At 40.8% G+C, this 14098-nt stretch overlaps 1 protein-coding gene across 1 annotated transcript in view; it reads left to right on the forward strand.

Moving 5' to 3' along the window:
- LOC121540488 (exocyst complex component 2-like) overlaps positions 1-14098 on the forward strand; it is a 98927-nt gene that overhangs the window by 38166 nt on the left and 46663 nt on the right. Inside the window, exons 3-6 of the mRNA XM_041849395.2 lie at positions 6918-7094; positions 7411-7537; positions 10859-10972; positions 13339-13463. Coding sequence (XP_041705329.2) covers positions 6918-7094; positions 7411-7537; positions 10859-10972; positions 13339-13463 — 543 coding nt within the window. The remainder of the gene's footprint in view (positions 1-6917; positions 7095-7410; positions 7538-10858; positions 10973-13338; positions 13464-14098) is intronic.

Below are 14098 nucleotides of genomic sequence, written 5' to 3' on the forward strand. Positions count from 1 at the left end.
CCCCAAGAACACCATCCCCACCGTCAAACATGGAGGTGGAAACATTATGCTTTGGGGGTGTTTTTCTGCTAAGGGGACAGGACAACTTCACCGCATCAAAGGGACGATGGACAGGGCCATGTACCGTCAAATATTGGGTGAGAACCTCCTTCCCTCAGCCAGGGCATTGAAAATGGGTCGTGGATGGGTATTCCAGCATGACAATGACCCAAAACACACGGCCAAGGCAACAAAGGAGTGGCTCAAGAAGAAGCACATTAAGGTCATGGAGTGGCCTAGCCAGTCTCCAGACCTTAATCCCATAGAAAATCTGTGGAGGGAGCTGAAGGTTCGAGTTGCCAAACGTCAGGCTCGAAACCTTTAATGACTTGGAGAAGATCTGCAAAGAGGAGTGGGACAAAATCCCTCCTGAGATGTGTGCAAACCTGGTGGCCAACTACAAGAAACATCTGACCTCTGTGATTGCCAACAAGGGTTTTCCCACCAAGTACTAAGTCATGTTTTGCAGAGGGGTCAAATACTTATTTCCCTCATTAAAATGCAAATCAATTTATAACATTTTTGACATGCGTTTTTCTGAATTTTTTTTATTTAATTATGTCTCTCATCGTTCAAATAAACCTACCATTAAAATTATAGACTGATCATATCTTTGTCAGTGGGCAAACGTACAACATCAGCAGGGGATCAAATACTTTTTTCCCTCACTGTATGGGTATGGTCTATTTGAATATAGGCCTACCGCAGCTCTGATTGGTTATGCCACACCGGTCTGTGTAGAGTACGTGCAATAGAATCCTACTCTGATGCGTTCTACAACAAAATCTTGCATAGTTTGTTTTGTTTCGGTATGTTGCATTGAAAGTGGCTAATATTGCGTTGATTCAATCACAATTGCCACACACAGTAAAGGGAAACGTTGATAGTGTTAACTAACAGGGAACCTGCGTGGCAGTCTCGGGCTACTGCGCTCAGCTTAGAGGGAACATCGGTCAAGTGTAAATATGAGTCTGAAATCCAGTTGTTTGGAAACAACCTACATGCCGGAATCCCACACAGCCGACAACCTGGCCAAAGCCCTGCATTCGGGATGGCTAGACTGGGCCCTTGACGAAAATAAATGGTCCTATATCACCACAGACAACAGGGCCAACATTGTGGCTTCCGTGAGGCAACTAAACTGGCCTTGGCTAATTTGCTTTGGCCACAATCGCCATCTCATCGTCACCAACGGCATGAACAGCAAAATCACACGCACAGGCTGGGCTCTAGGCCTATGTAGAACTCTGGTGGGCACTTTTTCATAGAGCTGGCAAAAAAAAGAGGGCCCTACTGAAGGCTTAGACGGAGCTGAACCTCCCAAATAACAGCCTCATTGTGGTGAGAAATTAAGTTTGATATAGCCTATTCAATGTTTAAAGACTAAGCTATGCCAGGGATGGGCAACTGGCGGGTCCCCCTTTTGAAGCCCCTAGGATCACAAAAAATACATATATACAGTACCAGTCAAAAGTTTGGACACACCTATTCATTCAAGGTTTGACTGGTAGCGTATACTACTCATTCAAGGGTTTTTCTTTATTTTTACTATTTTCTACATTGTAGAATAATAGTGAAGACATCAAAACTATGAAATAACACATATGGAATCATGTAGTAACCAAAAAGGGAAACCCCTTCAAGACTGTTGGAAAAGCATTCCAGGTGAAGCTGGTTGAGAGAATGTCAAGAGTGTGCAAAGCTGTCATCAAATGTCAAATATATTTTGATTTGTTTAACACTTTTTTGGTTACTACATGATTCCATATGTGTTATTTCATAGTTTTGATGTCTTCACTATTATTCTACAATGTAAAAAAATTGTAAAAATAAAGAAAAACCCTTGAATGAGTAGTATACGCTACCAGTCAAACTTTTGACTGGTAGCATATATATTTGAGTTACTTAATTGTTTTTTACTCAGTCTGGGTCTCAACTTACTGTTGCAAGTTAGAATAGTAGAATACAAAAGGTGCAATTTAGAAATTTGGTCGTGCATCAGCAGTTTTTCTCTTGTTATGTTTTGATTGGTAAGTTAGTCTAGCAGCCAGCTATCTAAATTAAGTAATAATTGTCGAATTACTGCCCTGGGGCCCCCATTGATATTGTTAGTCAGTCTCACTCATATATCATATTAAAATCTGCAAACAGCTAATTTTCCTCTCTGCCGCATGGCAAAATGAGTAGAATTGCATGAAAGTAGTTATAAAATTGCAAAATCTTCCCACTGCCCCATGGCAAAATGTGTAGAATTACAGCACACTTGCTTTAAAACTGCTAAACGTTTTCTCCTCCCCATGGCAAAATGTTTAGAATTGCAGCAAACCTGCTTTAAAACTGCTACATTTTCTCTATTAACTCTAAAATGTAAAGAATGTCTCTGCGCTGTCAAGAGGGGGGCTGATAAAAATGTTTTGCTCGCACATGTGGTATGCAGACGAGCAACCATTTCAGATTTTTTGTGGCCCCCACCCCAGCAAAGTTGCCCATCCCTGAGCTATGCTATGTTAAATTATTGTTCACATAGAATTATGTTATTCAAATGCACTAGCAAAAAAACAAACAAGAAAAGGCTAATTTCATTGTGAAAATACAATTGGCCTATAGTAATGCAACATTAAATCATTCAATGTTGGATTACCGTAGGCCCATTGTATTTTAATAACAACATTTGCCTCTTTGTTTGTTTATCCTGCCAATCAAATGTTTTATTCCAAAGCATTGTTTAACTAGGTGGGGAACCAAACCGAAAATGGTAGATAGGGTTTTGGAGCAAGCAACAGCCATTGAACGAGTCCTGGTCTCGTATCGTAAACATAATCACCTCATCCTCAAATGGCAGGACAAAGACATCTTGTCATCAGTCCAAGCAGCACTGAAACCTGTTGCTAACTTCACTGATGTTCTCTCGGGTGAGAGTTACGTCCTGTCTCGTGTTCCAGTTACTGACGGGAGATCTGCACAAGCCGACCTCTTCAACGACACCGACCTAACACAAAGCCTCAAAAGGAAGATGTCCAGAAGATGTCTCGAGGAAAAGTACAGCCTACCGGAAATAAAAATAACTTTTGTCCAAGTCTTCCCTCCTCGACCCAAGATACAGAGGCAAAGGGGATGATTTGAACGAGATGAAAGAAGCACTCCTGAAAGAGATTGTGGAAGCAGGCTGGTGGTGCTACTGCTGCTATTGCAACTGAGAGAGATGATGACTCGAACGATGGTGCGAGTGCGCCACCGTCTGCCAAGAAAAGGAATTTAGGGGATCTCCTCCAGAAGCGAAGGGCCCAAAACACTGCCCTTGTACCCCTCAGAGTCCGTGCAGACACCGAACTGACTCACTACCTGCAGGAACAGCCTGACCCAACAGATAATCCCCTGACCTGGTGGTGAGACAACCAGACTCTCTATCCATTGATGTCGAAGCTGGCACGCAGATGCATGTGTATTTGCGCCAGGAGCACCGCATCAGAGCGAATGTTCCGCTTGTGCCTCAAGCCGGACAAAGTCAATATGCTCGTGTTCCATGCACGGAACCTGGAGCTGGAGGTAGAAGATAATGCGTAGTTTGTATTTTACCAGGTGTCGCTGTTTGCTGTAAAATAGCACCATTTTTTTATTCTATATTTATTTAATTATACTGTTAATATTTGCTCTTACCTATTTATGTCGCTGCTGTTAGTGGTAATTTATTGTAGAAGCGCTAGCCTATGGCACTTTAGTAGACAAAAAATATAGTTTGTGTACACATTCTATAATACAATGCAGGTTTTTATTGCTTTATGTTAAATAAATGTATCTTCTAAAAAAAGGGTTGGGTGTCTGTGTGTCTGACAATTAATTAATTATTCAACAGCAAGAGCAAGACAGTTAGGCCTATATCCGCTAATGTTGTGCCCCCCGCTGTCGGTTATGTCGATAACTGCAGACATATGACACGCCAACCACGACACCTGAAATTCCATGACCGTCACAGTACTAACACACACACACACACTCTCACACACACACACTGTTATTTTCATTCGACTTCCAACAGTCAAATCACTTCCTATAATGTCAAGTCTCCCACTTTTCTGTAATGGTAATCTCGAAATTAGCCAGTGTGTGAATTCATTGCTGCAGTTGTTTTTGATGCATACAATTATTCTGTTTGGTATGTGAATGTTTTCACTGGCACTGACGATATTTGTTTGTGTGTGTGAGAGAGTGTGTTAGACAGAGTGTATGATAGAGAATGTGTAAGGAAGTCTGTGTGCAGTAGAGTTCATGCCGTTATGACCCGGAGCTTGGCTAGAGCCTTGCTAGCCTACAGTCTACCACAGAACTCACTGGACCAGTTAGCGGTGGTCAGGCTCTGCTTACATTACACAGAGTGGTTTGTTGCTGTTTATCAAATAAATGGTTGGAAAACACCTTTTTATGAATCTAGATTAGATTAAATAACTTTTTGTTTCGTTTAACCGAATGAATTGAATACATCCAAGATAATGAGTTTTAAACAACATTGGTTAAGTGAAAAATTAAATACTATAACATTATTTTAGAACATAATTTAACTACATTTAAAATATGTGATTTTATATGCTAAATAATTTTTTTAGATATCTGAATAATATTTAATTGCATGCCTTTAGCAGAGATTTTTCTGCCATTGTAATCATTGGGCGGGCCACCTAAGTGTGTAGAAAAAGAAATAATATTGTTTTAAATACATTTTCAGCATGGAAAAACGTTTTCATTGTAAACTTAAACAACTAAAATCAGATATAAAGTATGTAGAAAACGTAATAGACCTATATTTTTTAAATAATCTTTGAGAACTAACAATCACCAAAGTAAAAGCTAGGGAGAATTGAAAATTCCAATAGCAGTAATGATTTTGTTATGCTTGTGCATAAGAACACAGCATTAGCCATGGCAAAATGCATAGAATTGCAAGAAATTGGCTTAAAAAATAAATCTAAAATCTACACCACCTTTTCAAATGTTCTCAAGAAATTCAGCTGTGCCGACACACCCCATGCCACGCCCACCACCTAAGCCCCTTTTTGATCCAGAAACAAACCTTGTTTGGTATTTGTTAATTTAATTTCACTCTGCATTTAATAAGATTTAAAAAAGGCCAGTCTGCAGTTGGGTTCTGACGAGGTGTGACAGTTGAACTAAGCTCATGAGGCATTTATAGGTTATATTCTTCAAGAATCAATGGGTATATATCATTTATTTACAAGTCAAAAAATGTATGTAGCAACTGCAGATTGCCCTTTTTAAATCTATGTATTTTAACATTGAAATAAGGTAGGATATATGTACGCCTAAATATTGTTAGGTTAACTTCTAATAACTGGACAATAGCTTAATTATTATCTAGAACATCAACATTTACCAAGCCCTTTTTTGTCTGGAATATTATAGCCATAACAGGAAATGACTGTGAATAGGAATATCAGTGAACACGATTTGTTTAACTGCAGTGCAGATAATACATGTTATTAAGTAGAACAGATTGTTGGCTAAAATACTTATCATGTTAATAATTTTATCTAAATACTGCATGTCATGTTTTTGATCTGAATTGAATTGCCAAAAAGTACAAGATGTTTTATAATTTATAATCTGTTTCACATAATTATTTTTTGAACAGAACTTTAAAAACAGAACACATTTTTTAAAAAGCCAAACATCTGTGGCCATGATTTTTTACTTTGCGAAAGAGTAGCGCTAGTGAAACAAAAAGAAACACCACTACCCCATTTCTTTTTTCTGCATTTTATGAACATAATGTAAACATAAAACAGTTTTATTTGAATATACATGTCCAACTTTTTTATATTGTCAAAATGTCACCAATTAGAATATGCCTAGAATTTCAGTGTGTTATTTTCAACAATTAAAATCAAAACACCCGCGAAAGAAAAGTCCCGAAACATGGCCTCACACATACTGTTGTGCACTTGGCAGGCGGAGTCCTGGCCAATCGTTTGGATCTATTTCTGACCACTAATGTCCCCAGAGCATAGAATTAGCTTACTTAATTAATTACTGTATATGTTAGATAGCAAAAAAATTGTGTTTTGTGCATATTTATGTATTCAAACAAAATGACCAGTATAGTACAGAGGCAGGAAATGTGCTTTAATTTAATAGCCGTATTATTATTCACAGTTTGTTTCAAGGATTCTTTTTTAATCATCTCTCACAGGCTTTTATGATGTTGGATTACACATGTCTGACGCTGTCGAGTTCCATCTAGTCAGATAAATCAGAGGAAGGGGTTTTGCTTCTCTCTCTCTCTCTCTCTCTCTCTCTCTCTCTCTCTCTCTCTCTCTCTGCCTCTCTCTCTCTCTCCTCTCTAAACTCTCTCTCTTTATTCCAGTGTTCAGACTGACAAGGAGAAGGGAAGAGAGAAAGAGTGTAAAAGTACAGTAAATATATATTTATTGAGCCACTTAGCAGTGAAGTCACAGCACTCTGTGTGGACAGAATGATGACGCTTTGAGAGACTCATGTCAGGGCCACCCACAGGACTGACTGGACCTGGCCTGAACTTTGACACAAATAGCAGTTTAATAAACCTGTCATTAGGGGTCAATGTGTCATGCCGTTTCTCTCAGTGTGTCTCTATGTTATTACTTGTTTGTTTGTCCTGTTGCTGTAAGCGTGCCTATATATTTGATTAGCCTCACTTCTCTCTCTCTCTCTCTCTCTCTCTCTCTCTCTCTCTCTCTCTCGCTCTCGCTCTCGCTCTCTCTCGCTCTCGCTCTCTCGCTCTCTCTCTCTCTCTCTCTCTCTCTCTCTCTCTCTCTCTCTCTCTCTCTCTCTCTCTCTCTCGCTCTCGCTCTCGCTCTCTCGCTCTCCTCTCGCTCTCTCTCTCTCAGGTCTGTCCATATGTGGTCACAACTGCTTGCTGACGGCTGAGTGGATGTCAGCCAGTAAGATAGTGTGTCGTGTGGGCCCAGCCAAAGACAATAAGGGAGAGATCATCGTCACCACCAAGTCAGGAGGCAACGGCACCTCCACCGTCTCCTTCAAACTGCTCAAGGCTGAGAAGATTGGTAAGATACTCCTGCTGCCCTCGGCGACCACGCCAGCTCTAATATAAATCTACAAACACATCTCTCGCTCTCTTTGTCAATCATCAGATTAACTCTAGAACAACTACTCCGTTGCACTAGAACAGACAATCTTCCTCAGTTTTTCCAACCTGAGGCAGCTGGGAAATAAAGTATGGCAACACACCACAAACTCATACTCTATTGTCCTGTGTTGCTTTACAAACTGTATAGTAGCTCTGTCAGGTACTATAATTGAGTGTGTGTGATCTGGGCTGTCCCTCAGTGATAATGTGTTTCCGGTGTGTCTGTGCTGTAGGTATCCTGGACCAGTCTGCTGTGTGGGTGGATGAGATGAACTATTATGACATGAGAACCGACCGCAACAAAGGCATCTCCCCCCTCTCCCTACGACCCAGCAATCCACTAGGCATCGACATTGACAAGTAGGGGCGCACACACACGCACACACACACACACACATACACACACACACACACACACACACACACACACACACACACATACATACATACATACACATATACACACAGGCTTAAGTCATTAAGTCTAACAAACAAACAATCCCCATGTGGAGTTGTTTGAAATGTTATGCCAACACAGCAATGGCTCAACTGGCTTTAACCGCTGCACAAAGGCACTGGAAACACCATAATTGTGTTTAAAGGAGAGGAAAGAGTTGAAAAGAAAGAGTGCAACCCACTACACATGACCATAGCAGGCAGGCCGTATGGTGTGGCTTCTGCCTCCCACGCGCCTGGCAGAGAAAGCACAGTCTGTAATGTAATGTTTACTTTGTATAGTTTAGTTCTGGTATATCTGTGCTCTAGGCCCTCTGATGTGTGTTCTGTTTAGAGGGGCCAGGGGATCCAGGGGGCAAGTGACCGCTCGTGGCCAGGGAGGAGAGCCCCTGACTGGGCTGCAAACCCTCCATGTCCAAGGTCACTTTCCTGGGCCTACTGGTAGGCTACTACAACCCTTACAACCCAGTCAGTTAACTCTAACTATGAAAGCATGGTGTCTTCTCTTCATGTTGATAACCACATAGTCGAAAATGGTCACACGCACACATGCACACTGCACAGTACACACACACACATCACATTAATGAATGTAGCCAATGTTGTTTACTATAGAGACGGTGGCTAGCTGTCCAAACTAGAAATAGCTGACCAGGAGAAGTAGAGCGGACGTAGTCAGACAACATTTTTAGTTATACAGTTGAAGTCGGAAGTTTACATACACCTTAGCCAAATATATTTAAACTCAGTTTTTCACAATTCCTGACATTTGATCCTAGTAAAAATTCCCTGTCTATTTTCAAAGGATACAGCTAAGAACATTAACAACTTCATAGTTAAGAACACTATAACAATATGGAAGAAAATGAAACGCATCCCTATGGAACAGTCCTTGGAAAGATTTTCACAATTCACCGATAAATTGGCCTACATGTAAAACTAAAAGCATAGAAACTGTAAATGACTTGGTAGTAGGAAATACAATTATTTCCATGACAAAATTAAAAAGCCATTTTGGACTGACCAATGTAGACATTTTTAAATGCAAGCAAACTAAACGTTTTAAATCACAACATTTTGATTTGAAATATTTTGGACATCAGAGCAATGTTGAGGGAATCCTATTTGAGTCAGAAAAGGATATAACTATGATAGGTAAGACATAAAAAACCTTGCAGAGAGCCTATCCAACTGACAATCCAACTGACAAAATATAAACTATTGGGACCAAGACTTAAAAATAACTGATATTGTCACACGATGGAGGGTGTGCTGGAACATAATTAACGAAATTACAGTTAACTGAAATGTACGCTTAATCCAGTATAGACAAATGTATATTTATTAAAAATTCACAAATTCTACAGTACAACAGCAGAGTCATGTCTTAAGTGTAAAATGAATAATGACTCAATAATTATTGCCTTCTGGGAATGCTATAAAGTCCAAATGTTATGGGTGGACTTAAAGTTGGCTGTCAGAAGTTTTACAATGTAGATGTACTTTTAATCTGTCTATCTGCATATTTCAAGACATGGCATATGAGGGTGCGGTGAGATACCAAATGGGTTGGACCATACTTTTCTTGTCAATCATTTTGAGAAAAAAAATACTTAAAAACTGGAAATCAAATGATCCTCCATCGTTAAGACAGTGGAAGAATCAAATGCATTATAATTTCAATATTGAAAATGTGTGGGCGACAGCGAAAATCAGAATAGCTAAATTTGAGCCCATATGGCATTGAGTCTTACAAGCACTGGAGATAGATGCGGTGGTATCATGTGGGTCTGGGCAGGTGTGATGTCGGTGATGTTTCTGTGTGTTTTTTGTCTATACACTAACGGTCAAAAGTTTTAGAACACCTACTCATTCAAGAGTTTTTCTACATTGTACAATAATAGTGAAGACATCAAAACTATTAAATAACACATGGAATCATGTAGTAACCAAAAAAGTAACCTGTCTGTCTGTGTAGAGCAGAGCAGAGCAGCAGAGCCGAAACATGTTAAAGCAGGCTTTGACACTTTGCCAGGTATGGATGTGAGGGAATAACTGAACAGGCTGAGAAAGTTCTCTCTCTCTCTCTTTTACTCTCTTTCTATCTCTCTCTCTGTTTCTCTCTCGCTCTCTTTCGAGATACATATGTATAAATGTAATATGCCATTTAAAGCAGACGCTTTGTAAAGCGCCTAACAGTACAGTGAGTACATTTTTAGTATGTGTGTAGATGATCTTTGTGGTAATTCAGTCCGCAGCCTGTACATTGCTAGCGCCACACTCTTACCAACTGAGCCACACTGTTACAAGAAGAGCACCGGCACTGTGAGACGAAAGTGTGGTGAAAGTGGTTTGAGAGGTTAATTGATGTTAACCTTCCATGATGATGCAGTTTCACCCTCTCTTTCTCCCACTTCTTTCCCATGACAACCCATCTTTACTGATCGACACTGAGATCATTCTGCTCTGTGTCATGTGTGCTTGTGTGTGTATGTCTATATGTGTGTGTGTGTGTGCGTTCGCACGTGCGTGCATCTGTATGTGTGTGTGTGTATTTATCCCCTCAGGGCTCAGTGTGCTCCAGTACAGGACAGTAGAGGCTGGGTGGGTGGTGGGTTTGGTTTAGAGTTGAGTTTGTGTAGCCCACGGGTCATTACCACAGATCAAACCTTCCTAACAAGCTCTGGGTCCTCCAGGGGCTCCAGGGGCGCCCAGGCATCACACACTGCTCTTCCGATGCCCAGGCCTTCCTCCTTGGGCACGGCCTGGCCTCACACTGACCCTGCTGGAGGACTTTATACCAACACCCCAACTCACCTTTCACCTTATTACATTATAGAATGAAATTCTTGTTATTTTGTACAGTGTAACTGGTAAATATTATTTCTTATTTGAGTAACTATGTACAGTTGCAAGCATTCCCTCTAATTCAGTGTTGGTGTAGATTGTTCAAGTTCAAGTTTCAACTTTATTGTCAAAGAGCGAAATGGGTTTTGCAGCATAATACATAATAATACATGCCTTTTAGCAGACACTTTTAACTGCATCCATTTTACATATGGGTGGCCCCGGGATTTGAACCCTACAATCCTGGCATTGTAAGCACCATACTCTACCAACTGAGCCATACAGGGACCACAGCATGATCATACATAGGAGACATAAAATATAAATTTAACAGGGTTTCCAAAGTAATCTCTTTTATATGTGTGTTTTCTCCCTCAGGGGTAAGGTCCCTCTGAAAGATCTGGAGGCCATGTTTTCAGGTGTGAGTGGAGAGTTCACCAGCGAGAACTTCTCAGCTACCTGGTACCTTATCGAGAACCACTCTGTCACCAGGTAGGTCAGACCGACCTGTTTCTTTTTACGCCCTCTGGGTCAGAGACACAGCCAATCACAACCATCTTTCTCCTGTACCAGCCAATCACAACCATCTTTCTCCTGTACCAGCCAATCACAACCATCTTTCTCCTGTACCAGCCAATCAGACAGGACACCTTCCCAACTACAGTGCCTTCAGAAAGTATTCACACCCCTTGACTTTTTCCACATTTTGTTGTGTTACTAATTGCGATTAAAGTGGACTCCAATGTCAAAGTGGAAGAATAATTCAAAAACAATTTTTAAGATGAATGACAAATAAAACAGTTATCTTGATTAGATACAGTAAGTATTCAACACCCTGAGTCAATAGATGTTAGAATCACATTTGGGTAAGTCTCTAAGTCACACCTGGATTGTACAACATTTGCCCATTATTCTTTTTAAACTCTTCGAGCTGTGTCAAGTTGGTTGTTGATCATTGCTAGACAGCCATTTTCAAGTCTTGCCATAGATTTTCAAGCCGATTTAAGTGAAAACTGCAACAACGCCACTCAGGAACATTCAATTTCATCTTGGTTAGCAACTCCAGTGAATATTTGGCCGTGAATCTTAGGTTATTGTACTACTGAAAGGTGAATTTGTCTCCCAGTGTCTGTTGGAAAGCAGACTGAACCAGGTTTTTCTCTAGGATTTTGCCTGTGCTTAGCTCTATTGTGTTTATTTTTGTCCTAAAATTAACCTCTAATCCTTGCCGATGACAAGCATACCCATAACATGATGCAGCCACGACCATGCTTGAAAATATATGGTACTCAGTGATGTGTTTTGTTGTATTCAGGACAAACGTTTATTTCTTTGCCACATTTTTTGCAGTATTACTTTAGTGCCTTATTGCGAACAGGATGCATGTTTTGGAATATTTGTATTCTGTACAGGCTTCCTTCTTTTCACTCGATCATTTATGTTAGTATTGTGGAGTAACTACAATGATGTTTGATCCATCCTCAGTTTTCTCCTATCACAGCCATTAAACTCTGTAACTGTGTTAAAATCACCATTGGCCTCATGGTGAAATCCCTGAGGGGTTTTCTTCCTCTCCGGCAACTGAGTTAGGAAGGACGCCTGAGTGTATTGATACACCATTCAAAGTGTAATTAATAACTTCACCATGCTCAAAGGGATATTCAGTGTCTGCTTTTTTAAATGTTTACCCATCAACCAATAGGTGCCCTTCTTTGCGAAGCATTGGAAAAGCTTCCTTATCTTTGTGCTTGAATTTGTGCTTGAAATTCACTACTCGACTGAGGGACCTTACAGATAATTGTATGTGTGGGGTACAGAGATGGGGTAATCGGTCAAAAATCATGTTAACCACTATAATTGCACAGGGAGTCAATGCAACTTATTATGTGACTTGTTAAGCAAATCTTTACTCCTGAATGTATTTATGCTTGCCATAACAAAGGGGTTGAATACTTATTGACTCAATACATTTCACGTTTAAATGTTTTGTTGTTGTTTGTAAACATTTCTAAAAACAAATTCCACTTTGACATTGTGGGGTATTGTGTGTAGGCCAGGGACACAAAATCTAAATGTAATTCATTTTAAATTCAGCCTGTAACACAACAAAAAGTCCAGGGGTGTGTATACTTTCTGAAGGCACTGTAACTTCTTTATGAACGTCAGCCCAAACAACCAAACTACTAGTCACAAACATATACAGTAATCCTATATGTTTTCTTTGTCAGCAGCATAGTTCAACTATTGAAACTAATGCAGTGACTTGAGACAACAAAACCTTTTAATGTTGTCTTTTACATGCTTCTCAGCCCTTCCAATCTATCCACTAACCCAGAAACAGATTTAGTCTGTAAGCAAATACAATCTACCTCCATTCCCTCTTGATCTTTGACCCCTGACTTGGCACAAGAAAACTTTGGACATGTGAAGGAAGTGTCCTTTCTCTTGTTGACCTCTAACCCCTTGTCTTTGTCATACTAGGACAGTGTTTATCAGCCTGTCTGTCAGGTTATTATTAGTCTCTCCTGGTTTCCTCTCCGTCATCTGTCATGGTTCCCCTCCAACTAACCCCAGTCTAACGGTTGGATCCTGCCTAGTCCTGGCTAGATACTGCAGGACTGCAGAGTCCACTGGGTTGGGTTGTTTTTGATTGACAGGGCCTGTGTTTCTTCCTCCAGAGGAAACCTCCATTCACTCCCAGAGGACACACACACACCCTCCTGCGGACACTCAAACTCACACTCACTCATGCATGGCGTTAATGCCCTCTGTTACACACACAAAAGCATACGCACACACAACTCCTCTGACTGATGGGACCCCCTCCCCTCTCTCTCTATCTCTCGCCCCCCTCTCAGTTTTGACCAGTTGCGTATAGCAGCCAGTAACCTGAAGAAGCAGGCCACTAAGAAGAATGAGGGCAGTCTGGCCTATGTGAAGGGAGGCCTCAGCACCTTCTTCGAGGCTCAGGACGCTCTCGCAGGTAGGATACTGTACACAGTACACCAATACTACACAGAGAGTGTGTGGTACACAGTACCCCAATACTACACAGAGAGTGTGTGGTACACAGTACACCAATACTACACAGAGAGTGGCTAGCCAACCACAACACACCGAATTCACTTTCATTAAAACTACGTCAGCTCTCGACTGTCATTCACACTACTTGCACGGTAGCAGGCACAGGCAGGGCCATGAGGCAATCTGTACTGCTGCTCTGCTGTGTCCTTATAGAGCCTTAGAGTGGAGTGTGCTGATGCGTTACACAAATTATAATTATAATTGTTATTATACATACACACTTACATTTGCCTCTCACTATATACACAAATACACAGACACGTACAGAACGTGCACATACTGGACAGACATCCTGCACACGTATACTGATGCACACGTATACTGATCCCCCCCACACACACACACCGTCTCCCATGGCCTTTATGATCCACTCTCTGAAAACTCGGAGGTAACATTGTGACTGCTGTCGCTCTGCCAGGTAGTTCAGTCAAATCAATTGTTCAACTGTATCATTCATATTTTTGTCTGTTTACTCTTATTTCCCCTCATAACCACTCAGTTACTTCCCCGTACTATTTATATGCCTCTGTGATT

The sequence above is a fragment of the Coregonus clupeaformis genome, chromosome 26 (assembly GCF_020615455.1).
Source record: "Coregonus clupeaformis isolate EN_2021a chromosome 26, ASM2061545v1, whole genome shotgun sequence".
Lineage (NCBI taxonomy): Eukaryota > Metazoa > Chordata > Actinopteri > Salmoniformes > Salmonidae > Coregonus > Coregonus clupeaformis.